We start from the raw sequence: 15748 nt of genomic DNA, 5'->3' as shown, positions 1-15748 counted from the left end.
TACCTCTGAAATATTTTGGACTTTCTTCAGCTCCAGTCAGGATGACCCACAGTCAGGGATTAAAAAATGGCCATCCAGATATCTGGAAGGCCTGTCCAATCTGTCTAAGGGTAGGACTGGCTTTAAAATATATAGATTTAGAGTACTATAAGGGTGGGAATTGCTATTTCCGCTTGCTATGACTGTATTTATACTGATGAGAACGGAGGAAAGATGCTTGCAGATTTCTCAATCTGTCTAATGGTAGGACCGGCTTTTTAAATGTTACATATATTTAGGTGGAGGCTGGATTAAGTGACCCCTTGGGTTCTTTCAATTCTGATTCTTTTTTCTTTCTTTTTTCTTTTGGTCTGGACTCTCAGAAGGCGACGCATGTGTTGCGTTGTGTCCCTCAACCTCTTTCACTCTCCCCTTTTGTTGTCCTTGTGACCCATCCCACCTTCCCACCCACTTTTTCTTTTAAACTGTTGGCTTCCTGTGACAGCTAGTCTTGATCTCCAGTTGTTTGCTTTCTTAGCGTGCTGTGCATGAACTTTTCTTTATACACTGTACCAGAACAGCCGGGGCGGTAGAAACAAGCACAGGTAACCAGCTCACAGACAAAAGTGGTGAAACCTGGAAAGTAACTGGTTGTTTTCAAAGTTAGACTTTATACATGGGGAGAAAAAACAGGTCTGTGCAAAAATTTCACGAATTAATCTTGCCACATTTTTTTTAAAAAAAGTCTGCAAACACAACAGCTGATTCCACGCTATAGAACTATTGACAGTTTGCGGGCATGCAGTAAATTTTCTTAGGTCCCAGCAATCTCTGGAAATCCTTTTAGAACCGTGTCCAGATTGCGTGCCCCCTTCTCTTCCCCCTCCGATGCCGCCCTGCTTGCGCTCCCGGGCTCCTCCGAGTGTTGATGAAGATAAACAGGTTTAAACGATTTTCAGCGCTCATCTCTGTCCTCCCCACTGCCTTCCGTCTTTCTTCCCCCGAGAGACGCCTTTCCGTCACTTAGGCGCTGTTTTTAATTGTCCCGAGGACAGGCTGAGGCAGTTTTCCACCTGTCTAGGCAGATAAATCAGCTGCCTTCGAGGCCTCCTGGAAAGGTGAGCTCAGCAGGTCTCCAGGAGAAACGGGAGCAGAAAGTTAAATTTTGCTGGCGACTGTCAAATGCAGGGTGTCTCACCGTGTGGGGTGGAGAAATACTTTTAATAGGCCCAATAGGCATTGGTGCTGGGGGGGGGGCGGAAATATTCATCTTCTCCCTCCCCCCTGCAATTACATCTGTATCGACTTCACATTTGCATAGAAGCAGGAGTGGAGGAAAGCCCGCGAGCAGCTGATCTTAGCCAGATTTTGTCCTGCTTGTTTTAAACTCATTTTCCAGACACTGGCATGCGAAGGGACCCACTGAGCTGGTTTATTTCAAACTTAAATTTGTTGAAACGGTTCTCGTTTCATCCAGAAGGTGGCGCTTTGCCCTAGAGGGAAAAAATATTAATAATAAAGCAGCAGTGAGTCAAACTGAGAACCCAATCGGGAGCAGATCCATGGTGGAGCGTTTGGGGTGGGTGTTTGTGTGATTGCCATCCGCTGGAGATGTTTGGCTCCAGGCAAGGTCCAGGGCAGAATTTAAAATGTGCTTCAGCAAGATAACTAGCAACACAGAGGTTGCCGAGAGAAGCCGAAATTGGCGGCTTTTTGCCTGCTGCTTTGCAGCGTAACATAGGGGGGAGGGGGTGGACATCTCTCAGTTTTGACCAGACTTGTGCAGCATTTTTTTCCTTCTTTTTACTTTCCTTGAAGGTTGGTTTTTAAAAATATATTTATTCATTCATCTTAGAATGTCTGGGCGGGAAGGGACCCCGTAGATCCTCCAGTCCATCCCTTCTCAAGGAGGCACGGTGGGGATTCGAACTCCAAACCTCTGGCTTTGCAACCAGAGGCCTAAACCATGGAGCGATCCATTTTTCTTTCTGCCCAGTGTGCTTACCATTTTTTTAATTGATCTCTCTGAAATTTCTCCAGGGTCTGGGACTCAAAGCAGTTCCCGTATAAAAGTTACTTTTTCAGAGCACAACCCCCCGGGATAACTCCACACAGCAGGTAACCTTGGCCGTGTGTCAGCCAGGAAATGTGGGCAGATGGAGAGTCTGTCGTTTCCCTCTCAGTGCTCTTCTCGTCATCAAGCATGGGCTAGTTCAGGAAAAAAGGAACTTCTCCAAGCTTCAGCTTGCCATGAAGCATGGGCAGCTTGTAAAAGCCGGCTTTATGACTTCCAAGATTATTGGCCTGCTCCAGTCTTTGTAACTTGACCTCGTTAGGGTCTTGTACTCTGTTTCTAGTGGGTCACGAAAGCATCTGAGCTCAATCTGGATTTATTTATTTATTTATTTACTTCAATTTCCTGGCTCACGAATTCTTCAGTGTTTCACTCGGGCAGGCGACAAACTGTCCTGACGCACATACTTCATTCCTGGACTCGTCCCTAGCCTCTGGGAAGTTTTTAAGCTGGCTGTCACCTCTCCCCGTGCTTGGAAATTAACGGCTGAGGTTTACAGTAAATCTATACCTTTTAACAGGTTTATCCCCCGATCAATTAATTCCTGTAGAAGGTTTTCGTCATCCCCTCTTTGCCGGTTGCCAGGTCCTGGGTGAGGAAGTAGATTTATTTCCATAATGGATCCAGTGATAATTATTTCACTATTTGGTGGGGGAGGGGAGGGTGAAGGGGTGGCCCGTGATTTATACCGTGCGGTTGATGCAGCTTCTCGCCCTCCTTGGGTTTTTTTTTAATGATCTCAGCAATCCTCGTTGGCTGAATGTGAAGGCAGTGGCATGGGTAGGGGGTGGGTTGGATTTACTTCTGAGAATGGAGGCTCTGATCCAATAATAGTCATTAAAAGTAGAAAGGGCTGGGGAAGGTAATAAGAAGATCACTCAGGTCGGCTGGGCCTGCCTTAATTCTGTGTACCTGTTCTGTGTGTCACACAATGTCAGGGTTGTTGACTTTGTTGTTCACGTGCCATCAACTTGTCCCCGACTTATGAACGAGGGATCTCCAAAATACCCTCTCCTCCACAGCCCTGCTTAGCTCTTGAAAATTCAAGCCTGTGGCTTCCTTCCACCTTGTATTGGCTCTTTCTCTTTTCCTGCTGCCTCCAACCTTTCCTAGCATTATTGTCTTTTCCAGAGAATCCTGCCTTCCCAAAGTAGAACAGCCTCAGTTTCATCCTGTTTGCCTCCAGAAAGAGTTCAGGCTTGATTTGATATAGGAACCCACTTGTTTGTTTTTCTCGCTGTCCATGTACACGCAAAGCTCTCCTCCAGCACCACATTTCAAGGGGATCCATGTTTATTTTCCTGTCAGTTTTCTTTACTGTCCAGCTTTCACGTTCGTACATGGTGATTGTAAACGCAGCAGTACAGATGGTCTTGGTCATTTCATCACACTGACTCCGATGCCTATTTGACCCAAGACATGTGTTCCACAGTGGTAACTCTCAAACTCGCTTCAGGCAGGCCATCTAAGTGAAAACAGGGTCTGCCATTTGGGCTTTGCTAGTGATGGTATAAGGACAAGTATGCAAGTGCCCGTGTGGTCTAGTGGTCAGCTCATGAATGGACAGTAACCATTTTGACCTCTGTAATTCTTTTCCTTTTTCTCTCTCTCCCTTTGCAAGGCTGGTACCCACGGCTCGTTTCTACCCTCTGCGCATGCACTGCGTCCGGGCCCTCACCCTCCTGTCGGAGAGCACCCAGACCTTTATTCCCGTCCTGCCCTTCATTTTGGAGGTGAGTGTCCCTCGTGGCCCCCGTACAGAATTCAGTGTGGTCGTTTATGCGGCGTTTTTACAAAGGTCGCTTGGCGCTTTTCAGAATTCAAGAGGGCGGGCCTTTCCCCGAGGGGGTAGCGCTCCGAAAATTCAAGACAAAGGAGATGATGGAAAGAGGAGATAAAACAGAGGCACAGCTAATTGTGGGGGAAAAGATGCTTTTTCATTTCTGTAATGCATGTTGGGATTTGGTTACTGTGGTTGAAATCCACGCGTAAGTCAATACTCTTGCTGCAGGAAGCAAGAAAACTGGGCAAAAAAAATGTTTTCTGTGTTGGGGGGTTGGGTGGGATGGGACGGGAGGGTTCCTCTTTTTTTCCCAGGACCTTCCCCTCCTTGTTTCTTGAGACCAACTCTCCGCTCTAAGGCAGTGCTTCTGGGTATTCTAATTTCATGGTGCCCTGGGAAATGGAGGCGAGGGCTCCAGTCTCTCCTCCCACCCTGGTTACCTTCCAGTAAGCCAGTGGTTCTTAACCTTTGTTACTTGGATGCTTTTGAACTGCAACTCCCAGAAACCTCAGCCAGCACAGCTGGTGGTGAAGGCTTCTGGGAGTTGCAGTCCAAACCTCCTGAGTAACCCAAGGTTAAGAACCAGTGCAGTAAGCCATTATGAATGTTGATTGGGAGCCCGTGGCTGCTGGCTGGCACTGCCCAGATTGGAAGCCTCTTTTCAGGTGGGAGTGGGTGGAGGAAGTGGAGGGCATCTTCCCCAACACACACACACCTTACCATGATGGATGACCTGTCAGTCCCTCCAGAAGTGTTTGTTGGCCACTAACCTGGCAACTTTGCCCCATTATATGGGCCGAATCCAGCCATGGCGTTTCCAGTTGCCAACCCCCCAACCCCCAGAAACTTCGGAAGTACGTATGTACTTCCACCACCCTTTTGACTGTTTCGTGGATCTTTTAAATATTTATATCCAGTAGCTGCACACCTATAGCTAATGAGTGTGTGTGTGTGTGGGGGGTTGTTGTAACACCCTCTGATATGGGATGCAGTTGGGGAGCAAGGATTCTGGACAAGAAGTGGCAGCTTTCGTGAACAGTGGCTGGGGTTGGGGAGTTGCTGTTTGTGTTCTGTGGTTTCTATTGTAACCCAAAGAAAGATTTTGATAAGAGATTGTGCCCCCCCCGCCCACTTCCTCTTCCCCCCCCAAGCGTTGGTGCATATGCGCCTGCATGAATGTCCATGCATGTTTTTGCTTTAAGAGGTGGCGAGGAAGTGAGCCAGCTGGCAGAGGATGTGACCACAGGAAGTGGGGACAAGCCGGCGAAGGGGCCAAGCCACCTTGGTTCATCGCTAATTGTAGGGAAGCAAAAACCCTCCCATGATTTTGTGTGTGCGCCTGTGTGTTCTTGCAAATGTCTGTTCGTTAACCACATCCTCTTGGGTCCCGTAGCAGCCGGCCTGACCTCTCCGCCGTGGGCCCCTTTGCGGCTTCTGGGCTGAGCCTCTCCCTTCGCTCTCCGCTTCCTGCTGCTTCCTTCCTCTAAGCCTGGCCTCGAGAGGTTTCGCCGGCCAGGTTTTGCCATCAGCGCCTTTCGCTACCCTCTTCTTTGCTCTGTTTCCTCCGGGAGATAAAAGAAGCCCTGTTCCCCCCCCTCCACCGCCCTCCCTGGCAAGCCACACAGATCAGGCCAGCCGTTCCTGCGCTTCTCGCCTGCGTTTCCTTCCTGGCTTCCGCTGCGCCAACCGCATCGGAGGCCGCAGGGGCTTGCCGACAGACAGACAGAGGCAGGCGGGTCACCCACGACCTTGGATGGGGGGGCAGACTGGCCAGGGGTGGGGCGGGGGTGTTTGTGAAGAGTGTGTGTGGCTGTCAGAGTACTCCGTTTGTGTTCCTTTCTTTTTTAAAAGTGTGTCAGGGTAAGAAGGCATAATACGATGTTGCCCCCCAACCCCCCCCCCCCCAACGCTCATAAACTCTTTTAAACCATTCGCAGAATATATCTTCTGTTCCTCCATGGAATCTCAAGGGAATTTCTGCTTTTTATATTTCTTCTCTACAGTTTTTTTTTATTTTTTTTTATTTTATTTTTTTTGGGTACAGTGAGGCCTACAAAGGTTCCTCCTTTCTACCAGCCCACCTTCCTTACAACAAACCAGGCAGGATGGTTTAGGCTGTGTGTTTATTTAGTTTGAAAAGTGGCGCAAATATTTACAGAGCGGTTCATGTCATGCGCAAATACCAAAGAAACAGAGCAGAGTTAAGAAACTGAATGTTAAAAAGCATGGATCAGGAGGTGTAAAAAAGAATTAACACAGTGAGAATGAAACCACCCCATTTCAACAGTTAAAGAAGCTGGAACATAAAATTGTCATCAAAACAGAAGGAGTGACAATGAAGCTTGTATGCTTGTCTACTCTGAATTCGGCAAGAAATATATTCTGTTTTTTTCCAATGAAACTTAATTTTCAAGGAAGTATGTCTAAGATGGAGATGAACAAAATCATCTGGATGGTTTGCAGCTATTCAGAAGCATGAAATCCAAACACTGAAATCCTGTTGCGCCATTAAACCAGAAGCATAATTTTGGAAGCAAATGGCCGGAGTTAAGAAATCTCCGTTGGCCTCGTCTGTTGGCACGCTGAGTTGGGGCTTGAAAAATGCTGACTCCTCGTCTATGCAGGATTGCAGCCAGAAAATGCCAGAAAGAGAGCAAAGGGTTAGGTGATCCTCCCTGGTCCGGAATTAAAAAGGGATCCCATCCTTCTTTTAGACGCTCTGCTCCCGTTCCCGTACTCACATCGGCATCCACCATTTCCATTCTTGCCTTTATTTTGGCTGTTTGTTTTGCCTGGTCTGCCAGATCTGATAAATGAAATTTTTTTTGAAACAATTGTTGTAAAGACAAAATGCTCACAGCAACACACACTATGGAAAAGCAGGCTGAAAACATTATAAAGCTGGTTTCAATCATTCTTGGGGGGGGGGGGGGAGTCTGAAACACCAAAGGCTTTGGGGGATGATAGGATTTTGGCTGCCTGTCTGGAAGCTCTCCTAAGCGACCAGAGAGAGGGGAGGCCCTCCGTTTCTCCTCTCTTATCCCCATTACCTCCCCCCTTCCCTGCCCCACCTGCTTCTCTTCTCCTCGGCCCTTCTCACCACCCCGATGACAGCTCCGGCGTCTTGTGCGGTCCCTCCCGGCCCTGGAATTCCCCCAGCCCCTGCCATCGGAAATAAGAGCAAGACGGGTGATGGGCCTTGACGGGGACGTTCTGGTTCCCGGGTGCAGAGAGGAACGCCTCCCCACCCTACGAAAGAGGCCCCTGCACCCTCTCCCTTTTGCAGGGGGCGAGGCCTGTGTCAGGAGCCGGTGGACCAGTGTCCCGTCCCTCGTACCCCCCCCCCCCCGTATGGTAGAGGCAGGTCTGACGAAGGGGTGGAGGCGATGGAACGGGACACGGGGTCCCACGCTTGGCGCAGCGTAGCCCTCCCCCGCCTCTTGTCTCTGCATTTCTCTTATTATAATAATTTTCACCTGACAGGCGTTCGTTCCAGCAGCAGGGAGAGCGCCGGAAGGCAAGTGCGGCTAAACGGCACATCTCCAGTCCTGCTCCCGTGGGGGGGACGAGGCTGCCTCACCAATTTAAAAACCATCTCCTTCCCCCTCACCCTACAGGGTCCTGGGGGAGAGGTGTGGGAAGGAAAGAATATTAACCCCGCTGAGCTCAGAGGCACTTTTAAAAAAAGATGATGATGATGACACCCCACCCACACAGGCAGCTGCCACATTAAACAGCAAACGTCTGGTGGCTGATGGATGCGCGGCCCCTCCACCGCTGGAACTCCCAAGGTGCTGACAAGGGGGGAGCCGTAGCCTCTCCGAAAGACCCCGAGGGATGGTTGTAGAGTGGGAGAGCCTGATCCGGCCGAGGTTCCTGGATCAGGCAGAGCGGAGGCTCTGAGGACTCACGAGCCCAGCCCCCCGACCGGGTGGGCTTCAGCCTGGAGTGGGTTGAGCACACGGCCTCTTCCGAGAGGGAGGTGGGAACCTGTTTATCTGTTTCTCTCTGTTTTGCCCAGCGGTACGGGTGGGCTCCTTGGACCTACATTATCTGGGTGACTTGCGCTACCAATAAAAAAATAAAATAAAATCTGACATGGTGGTGAGCCGTGGGATCAAGATCGGATCATCCATCATGGAAAGTTTCAACAGCAGAGGATAAAAATAACCAAGACTCACGAGCGGCATATGCTAATTTTTTTTAAAAAAAAGGAGTCTGGGTCTGACAGCTTCTGTCCTCTGGCTTCTCTCATCTCCATCCAAAAGCTCTTGTGACCCAAATCCTCTTCGCCTCGAACTCCTTCTGTGTGCAGAAGGGTGGGAAAGGCAGTGTAGTTTAGTGGTTGGCGCTGGATAGAAACTTTGGATCTATACTTAAGGGTCCCTTCCAGCTCTGCAGTTCTAAGAGGAGTAGGAGGAGGATAATGTGGATTGTAACTTCAGTTCCCTGCTATGTTCTCAAACTCACTGGATGGGCCAGTCATCCTCGGCCTGTTCCGCAGGGTTGTTGTTATACCAGGGGACAGGGAAAGGCACATGCTTGTCTTGGTATCCCTAGAGGAAAGAGTGTAGACCGTTATCAATAAAGAAGTCCCTCGGTTGCATCCCCAATGCATCTTTTGCTTTTCCAACTCCCCCTGTAACCTGTTGTAAGCCTTATGAAGGTGAGCAGGCAGCTCCTATTCTCTCTGTCTGTCCCTCTCTTGGGGAAAATGCCTCCAATACACTCCCGCCTCTTCCTCTGTGTTTGCCACTTTGGTGTGTGCTTGCGTGTCTTCTCAGGATTCAGCTTGTCTGCTCAGTCTGCACAGAGTTAGAGATCACCGCCATTGCATAGCTTCAGATACTGTGGGTCACATGATGTGTGGTTCAGGACCGGACCTCTGATTGGGTGGAGCAAGGCAGTTGCATCAAGTAGCAGAGGATGGGTGCTTCCAAGGAAGCGGCCGTAGCATCTCCCATGACGGAGGGCGAAGTGGCCCGTCCCGTATACTCGGAATGGGAAAGACACTGTGCCATTCCATCATGAGTAGTGTTGGGAAGGGGGGACCTCAGCAGGCCAGACCCGTTGGTTCGTGCTCGTTGTAATTCAGGCTGTTTTTTTGTTCTCTGCAAAATGCCTCTGGCGCTCCTCCCTTGAAGCGGTGCTTGCAATAGCCACGTCTCTTTCTTCTCCGGCTCCCACAGGTTTTCCAGCAGGTGGATTTCAACAAGAAACCTGGACGCATGAGCTCCAAACCTATTAATTTTGCTGTTATCTTGAAGCTCTCCAATGCGAATTTGCAGGAGAAAGCGTTCCGGGTAAGGAGGGTGTGCGTTTTGCTGGGGTTTCGTGACCCTGGAGGTTCTTGTCTTGGTGGTCCAGTGGGAAGGTGGGAACCGTGATGTGCAGGTAGACTACCTAGGACTTGTGAAGTTCTACCTTAGGGTTATTTTAGTTCTTTAAACACCCCCTCTTCAGAGACATGTTTCAGGTTGGTTTTGCAAAAAGGATAAATGCAGTCGCAAGACAGAAATTTTACACACACACACAAAAGAGGACAAGTGGTGAATGTTGCAGGATGGAGCTCACTTAAGAAGCTCATTGTCGTCCTGCCCCCAAAACTCGTGTGTTCTCTGCACAACCCAGAAGGAGACGCTCAGAATGTGCAGCAGGACTTGGTTTCTCATCAAGGGTATGAAACCGGAAACAGCACAAACGACTCAGTAGGATCGGTGGACTGGAGCATCTTGTGTCCTAAGATGTTTAGGGCATTCTCACTTAGCCTCTCCCACACACACACACACAAAAATGGGGGTGGAACCCCCACTAAGGGGCTGTGTTAAGAATCTGGGTGGATAATCCTTCACTGAACAGGTTTGGGCAGCTGTGGACAGGGAGAACTGCAGGCAAGAGCCATGCCTTGTGTTGAGCAGCAGCTTAGACAGAGGACCTCTAGGGTGGGTCCCCTCCCAGTTCTCTGATTCTCGCAGGAAGGGCAGCGGGACGTGCCATTGGCTTTCAGGGGTATGCTGGCCACTGTTGTTCACAGTGACGGCAGGGGAAGGTGGCCATTTTGTATTCAGATGCTCAAGACTCATGAAGGTGACCCAGCAAACCATGTCATTTTATTTTGTTTTTGCTCTGGAACCTGGAGGGGGAGAGCGGTTAATTTCCTTTCCCTTTCCTTCCTCCCTGCCCCAAGGATGGGCTTCTGGAACAGCTCTACGACCTGACCTTAGAGTATCTCCACAGCCAGGCCTACGTAATTGGTTTCCCGGAGCTGGCGCTCCCCGCCATCCTGCAGGTAAAGGGATTGCTCTGCGTGTGTCTGCATGTCTGATTTGTGTATATATCATTATTTAAAAAGGAAGACTGAGTATCTCCAAGGGGCTGAAATCTGTGGCCATTTCCCCGTTCTGTGCCCTTCTCCCACCCTCTTCTTACGTTGTCACGCGTGAAACAGATTTGTTGCCCCCCCCCCCCCGGGGTGAGGCTTGCCACCTCCCACCCACCTACCTCTCCAATGTACAAAAACAGAGGGGTGCCTTTTTAAACCTTTGCATCTCCCCTTCTGCTTGGGTGGCGATCCCATCCAGCCAGACGCCGAGGGCAGAGACGACGCATTTCCTCTCCTCTCTCTTCAAGACTCCTCTTTGGGCCAACGTCGGCCACCCTGCCTTGGGTTTTCCGTTCTTGGAATCCTCTCCCTCCTTCCCTCGCGGGCTTGGGGTTTGGCTCCCAGCCTCACAGCAACTTCCACTGCCTACGGGCTCCAGAGGGAAGGTTTCCAACTTTCCTTCTGAGTTTTGTGGATCTGCTTTTTTGGGTTTTTTGTTTTTGCACGAAGAAGAGGAAAGGACCCAGTGCCGGCCAAGATAAATGGTATTAGCGACAGGCCTTGTGGGGCATTGGAAAGAGGCAGAGCGATGTGGACACACTACTTGGCTTCCTGCCACTCTGGCTTCAACTCCCGACTCCTTGCTGAAGGACTCTGACCCTGCCCTCTTCTTCCTCTATGCTCCGGAAATATTCTGGAGAAAATACGTTTCCCCCGACCAGCTCCCTCTTTTCCCCCCTATTCCTGATGATTCCCCAGCCTGACTGTCTCTTGAAAGCAACCAGCATCCATCCCTCTTGCCAGAGGGGGAAGACTAAGGGAAAGAAGATGGTGATGGTCATCATCATCATCCTGATGTATGATGGCCCTTTCCAGAGTTTTCCAGGTACAGAGGGCTCAGAGGTGTTTTTCCCTTCCCTTCCTCCAGAGGGCACCCTGGGGACTGTGCAGCTTGCCCAAGGCTACCGAGGCTGGCTCTTCTCTCAGGAGGGGAATTGAACTCCCCGCCTCTGGTTCTGCAGCTAGAGATCCTGAATCCCTGAACTCTCCAGACAGTACAACAGGACACAGTCACTATTTTTTCCCTGCAATGGTTGCACCCTGAAATTACAGCTGAGCTCTTGGGGATGCAGGATTCTGCCTGTCCTGGTTTTTTTTTTTTTTTTTTTACTCTGACTGGATGTTAAATGTAACTTGGCTAGAACTTTATTTAATTAAAAGAAAACTGGGAGCAGTTCATGGAATTTCTTTTCCGTCGTCTCGTTCCTTTCCTGTCTTCTTCCTCCACCTCTTCCAGTTGAAGTCCTTCCTGAAAGACTGCAAAGTCGCTAATTACTGCAAGACGATCCGTCAGCTTTTGGAGAAGTTGCAGGAAAACTCCACCTACATCACCAACCGGCGCCAAAAAGCCACCTTTGGCGTTGCCAACCGAGAGGCTGTGGTGAGTGCCTCTATATACTCATGCACACACACACAGAGAGAGAGAGAGGCCGGCTGGCTGGCTGGCTGGCTCGCTGTCCCTCTCCCAGGAGATGTGCTTTGATTTGTAAGTTTGGCCCTGTTAGGACAGTTGCACACGATGAAGGGAAGACAGAGAGAAGGGTTAGGTCTTTTCAAAACTCCATTGGAAATTGCTTACAGTTGCTGACTAAAGCTCAGTGTGTCTACACTACAGAGTTATAGCAGTCTGATGCCGTTTTTTAACCCTCGTGCTTCCATTCACAGAATATTGGGATTGTAATTTTGGCAGGCGCTCACAATTATTTGCTGGAGCACTCTAATACACTACAAGGGTATTATAGGCAACACCAGAACAGACCAAAGAATAATTCAATACAGAATAAATCTAAGGCAGTGGTTCCCAAACTCAGGTCCCTGGGTGTTCTTGGATTACAACTCCCGGAAGCCTTCACCATGAGCTGTGCTGGCCAGGATTTCTGGGAGTTGTAGTCCAAGAACCTCTGGGGACCCCAGATCCTCAAGCACTGCTCCAGAGAAGAGATCTGTCAACCGTTGTAAGCGGTAACAATTGAGCCTCTATGTTTAGGGGTAGTATATCTCTTGATCATTAATTTTGAGGGGAGAGGATGGACATGGAAGTTAGTCAACGGCCTTTCTAGTTTCTATGTGCCCCTATCAGTGTGAGGAATGAGAGTTGCTTTGTAGAAGGACATGATCTTTCCGTCTCAGTTGGCCTGCCTGTGAAATGGGCGTAGCCATCCAGGCTTATCTCATGCCCCCCTGGGAAGAGTGAAAGCCGCAGACCCAGCCACTCCCTGCTCATACTGGGTGTCTTTTTTTCTTCTTCTTCCTTTGCTGCCGTTCTTGACAGGAACAATGGGAAAAAAGGGTCAAGGAAGAAGGCACCCCTCTGATGACGTATTATGCGCACTGGAAGAAGCTGAGGGAGAAGGAGATTCAGCTGGAGATCAGCGGCAAAGAGCGGGTAAGGACCCTAAGCCCTTCTGAGGATGTGCTAATCACAGCTGCACCTTTCAGTTAATTAATACCCTTTGGCTTGATTGATTAAAAACATCCACTGACATCTTGCTCCTCATGTGCAAGGGCGGGGGGATAACAGCAGCAAACCATGGCCGATCAATGCCTTCCTTCTGTGGTTTTTGGGGTGTATGCCACTTCCTCCCAGGGTGTGTGAGTTGCACACACCCTGGCACTGCCTTGAAGCAGTGGCACTTTGCCTCTGCTGATGACATCATCCCCGTTGGGCGCGTGGAGCCACGCAACAGGATTTTGGCCGCTGTTTTGGTGGACTGATTATAAAGTTTCCTGGACTCTTCGGGGGAGAGGGTTTGATTAATTTTTATTTATGTCACATTTGGAAGGGCGGTTTGTGTTTCTGAAGAGGGATTCTCTCCCATGTGTGTGAGAGAAGTGGAAGCACCTCCTCCAAGATGAATTTTTTGTAAATGCGAACACACATGTTTTCAAAACCAAGGGGCACATGCTCTTTGCCCATCCTTCCTTTTTTTCTTGAATGGTTTAGCAGATTGCAGATCTTCCTCCCCAGCAGGCACAGTGGTGTCTTCCTGACTCACTTGTGGGTAGACGGCGGCCCATAAACGCCTTCCCCAACTTTTAGCATGGCTTCTGTGGCTCCCTGCGGTATCAGATTTCCAACCACAGTTTATCGTTTTTTGGGGAAACTAGAAAAGTTCCTTTTTATGTTTTTTGTTTGTTTTTTGTTTCAGCCAGCCAGCCAGCAATCTTTTTCACATGTAGCTTTACAGACAATGAGCTTGTGGTCACCTCTTTATAAATGATGACCCCCCCCCCCAAAAGAATCTCTGAGTTGGGTGTGCCGACCGGGAGATCCTGGCAGCTGTAATTCGGAAAAAGCCATTTTCCCAACTTCCAAACCTCGTTTCCTTTTGTGTGGCCCATTCACACATTCTGAAAGCAGCCTCTTTCTCTGTTCTGTTTTGGAAAGCCTACATTTCTGATTCTCAGACCTAATGAAAAGCCGTAGAATCCTGGAGTCGGAATGGGGCCTCGGAGGCCTTCTAGTCTAACCCCCCCCCCCCGCTCAACGCAGGAATCCAAATCAAAGTTGATCTCACAAATCCATGTCCATCTTCAGACCTCTTCCTGGTCCCCTCCTTCCCTTCTTAACACGGCCAAGGGTCTGTTCCTCCTCCAAGAACGGGGAAATCGCTCGTCATGGAGCTCGCTCTCCATTCTTTGTTGACGGTTCCTCCTCCTTCTCGTCGACAGCTGGAAGAACTGAACTTCCCTGAAATCAAACGCAAGAAGCCAGGTGAGCAGAAGGAAGAGGACAAGAGGGAGTTCAAGGAACTTTTTGAGATGGACAGCGAGTCTGAGGAGGAAGGCGGTGGCAGCTTGTCTGTCAAAGGTATGGAGACCCCCGTGGCTTGCTGGCGGCAGGGCATGGGGGGTGGGGGGCTGAGGTTTGAATGAACCCGCCACGCCGGAGTCTGTCTGAGGCAGGGAAGAGACTGAAGCCGTCCACAGACTGGTTAGAGGTCTGCTGTTATTTGTCAAATCTGTCTACAAACTCCTCTTTTCTCTGGTTTGGCATGAGGGTTTCAGCAGCTCGAGCGTGCAAGCAAAGCTTCCCCTGTCGCTCGCTCACTTGCTCGCTTCACTGCAGAGTAATTCTTTGGAAAAACAGCTTTCTTAATTTTGGGGCTCTTTGCATGTGCATAAAAGAGGGAGAGACAGAGAGAGAATTTCCTTCCTAGCCATGTCCAGTTGTCATTTGGTTGCTTTCATGGTATTTTTGACATGGGGGGAGGGGCTGTGGAAATTTCAGAGGGTCCTCGTTGACACCCCCACCCCTCCCATATTGGTTTAAATTGCCTGCCCATTCTCCCTGGCTTGCGTAGCTTGTGCATAAATCCATCACTAGCGGGAGACCAGTCACCAGACCTACTTTCCATCCTCGCAGTCAAGCTTCCCAGAGGGATTCGGATGGCTTGGGTCAGTCACAGGATACAAGACGAAAGGGGTGTAGTTTTGCAGCCAGGCGGAAGGGGATTTCTTGGATTTTTCTATCCTGTTAAGTCCGGATTTCATTTTTTTTTCTTTTTTACTTTGGTGCATCAGGTTACATCAAACCCCTCCCGTAGCTCTCAAGGGAGGAGTGAGCCGAGCACGGCACGGCATTGATTCTGGTCACTCCGTAGCTTTTGTAGCCAGCGCTGGTGTGGGTTTGAGTCATACAGAGCGCAGCTGGCACACCAGAGGGACCGAAAGCGCACTGATGTGTCTGTGTGTGTGTGTGTGTGTGAGAGAGAGAGTTTGTGTCTTGTGTGTGGTGGGGGCAGCGGGCCATAGCAGGGAGCCGTGTTGAGGCGCCCCCGGAGAGCTGATTAAGACGCACATGGCTGGGCTGGTGAGGCCTCCTGTGTTTTTAAGGTAGCTGCCAACCCAGCAACACAGTTCTCCCCGTGAAGGAGGAGGCTGGGGAAATCCTGTCGGCATGTGGCGGAGCTTGGCAACACGAGAGGAAGTGACACCTTTCGGAGCACCCCACCCCAGCCACGAGCCTCTCTTAGTGGGGAGAACAGCAGGAGCTGTCACGGCTGGAAATATCTCTCTCTCTCTCTCTCTCTCTCTCTTTCTCTTTCTCTCTCTCTCTCTCTCTCACACACACACATACACAGAGAGAGAGAGAGAGAGCAGCGTGTGTGGCAAGCAGAGGAAATGACAGCCTACTGTTTTGTGTGCAGGGGAGCTTAGGAGGTAGTTATTTATTTTATTTATATATATATTTATTTATTCAATTTTTATCCTGCTCCCATTAGTGTCATAGTACTACTCTGGGCGGGCTACAGTCTCGTAAAATAGAAAACACAAATGAAAATAGAAATACAGTGTTGCCCTGCTTGACTATTACTATTAGATGAGGAAATCACTTTAGGATGAAGTTTTTTGCAATCGCAAAACGATATTTTAATAGGGAAAAACCACTTTAAGAAGATCGGTTCCCTGCTTTGGGAACCGATTTTTCACTTAACGATGATCTTTACGGCTGATCGTCGGGTCTTCAAAATGGCCGCCCGCTGTGCAAAATGGCTCGCCGCTGTGTTTTAGGACGGATTCCTCACAT

General features: G+C 49.6%; 1 protein-coding gene and 1 long non-coding RNA gene across 2 annotated transcripts in view; one reads left to right on the top strand and one right to left on the bottom strand.

The window, feature by feature from the left end:
• Window positions 1-15748, top strand: part of NOC2L (NOC2 like nucleolar associated transcriptional repressor) — a 43720-nt gene that overhangs the window by 13364 nt on the left and 14608 nt on the right. Inside the window, exons 12-17 of the mRNA XM_020782267.3 lie at window positions 3675-3786; window positions 9026-9139; window positions 10024-10125; window positions 11456-11599; window positions 12491-12604; window positions 13891-14029. Of these exons, the coding sequence (XP_020637926.3) occupies window positions 3675-3786; window positions 9026-9139; window positions 10024-10125; window positions 11456-11599; window positions 12491-12604; window positions 13891-14029 (725 nt within the window). The remainder of the gene's footprint in view (window positions 1-3674; window positions 3787-9025; window positions 9140-10023; window positions 10126-11455; window positions 11600-12490; window positions 12605-13890; window positions 14030-15748) is intronic.
• On the bottom strand, window positions 6511-7142 carry LOC140701627 (uncharacterized). Its single transcript, XR_012080533.2, has 2 exons — window positions 6908-7142; window positions 6511-6642 (listed from the first exon to the last, which is right to left on the bottom strand). It is a non-coding gene; the product is annotated as an uncharacterized LOC140701627 (long non-coding RNA).

This window comes from Pogona vitticeps, chromosome 7 (assembly GCF_051106095.1).
Source record: "Pogona vitticeps strain Pit_001003342236 chromosome 7, PviZW2.1, whole genome shotgun sequence".
Classification (NCBI taxonomy): Eukaryota; Metazoa; Chordata; class Lepidosauria; order Squamata; family Agamidae; genus Pogona; species Pogona vitticeps.
The sequence above is the reverse complement of the archived record's forward strand: the minus strand, read 5'-3'. Positions and strand labels throughout refer to the sequence as shown.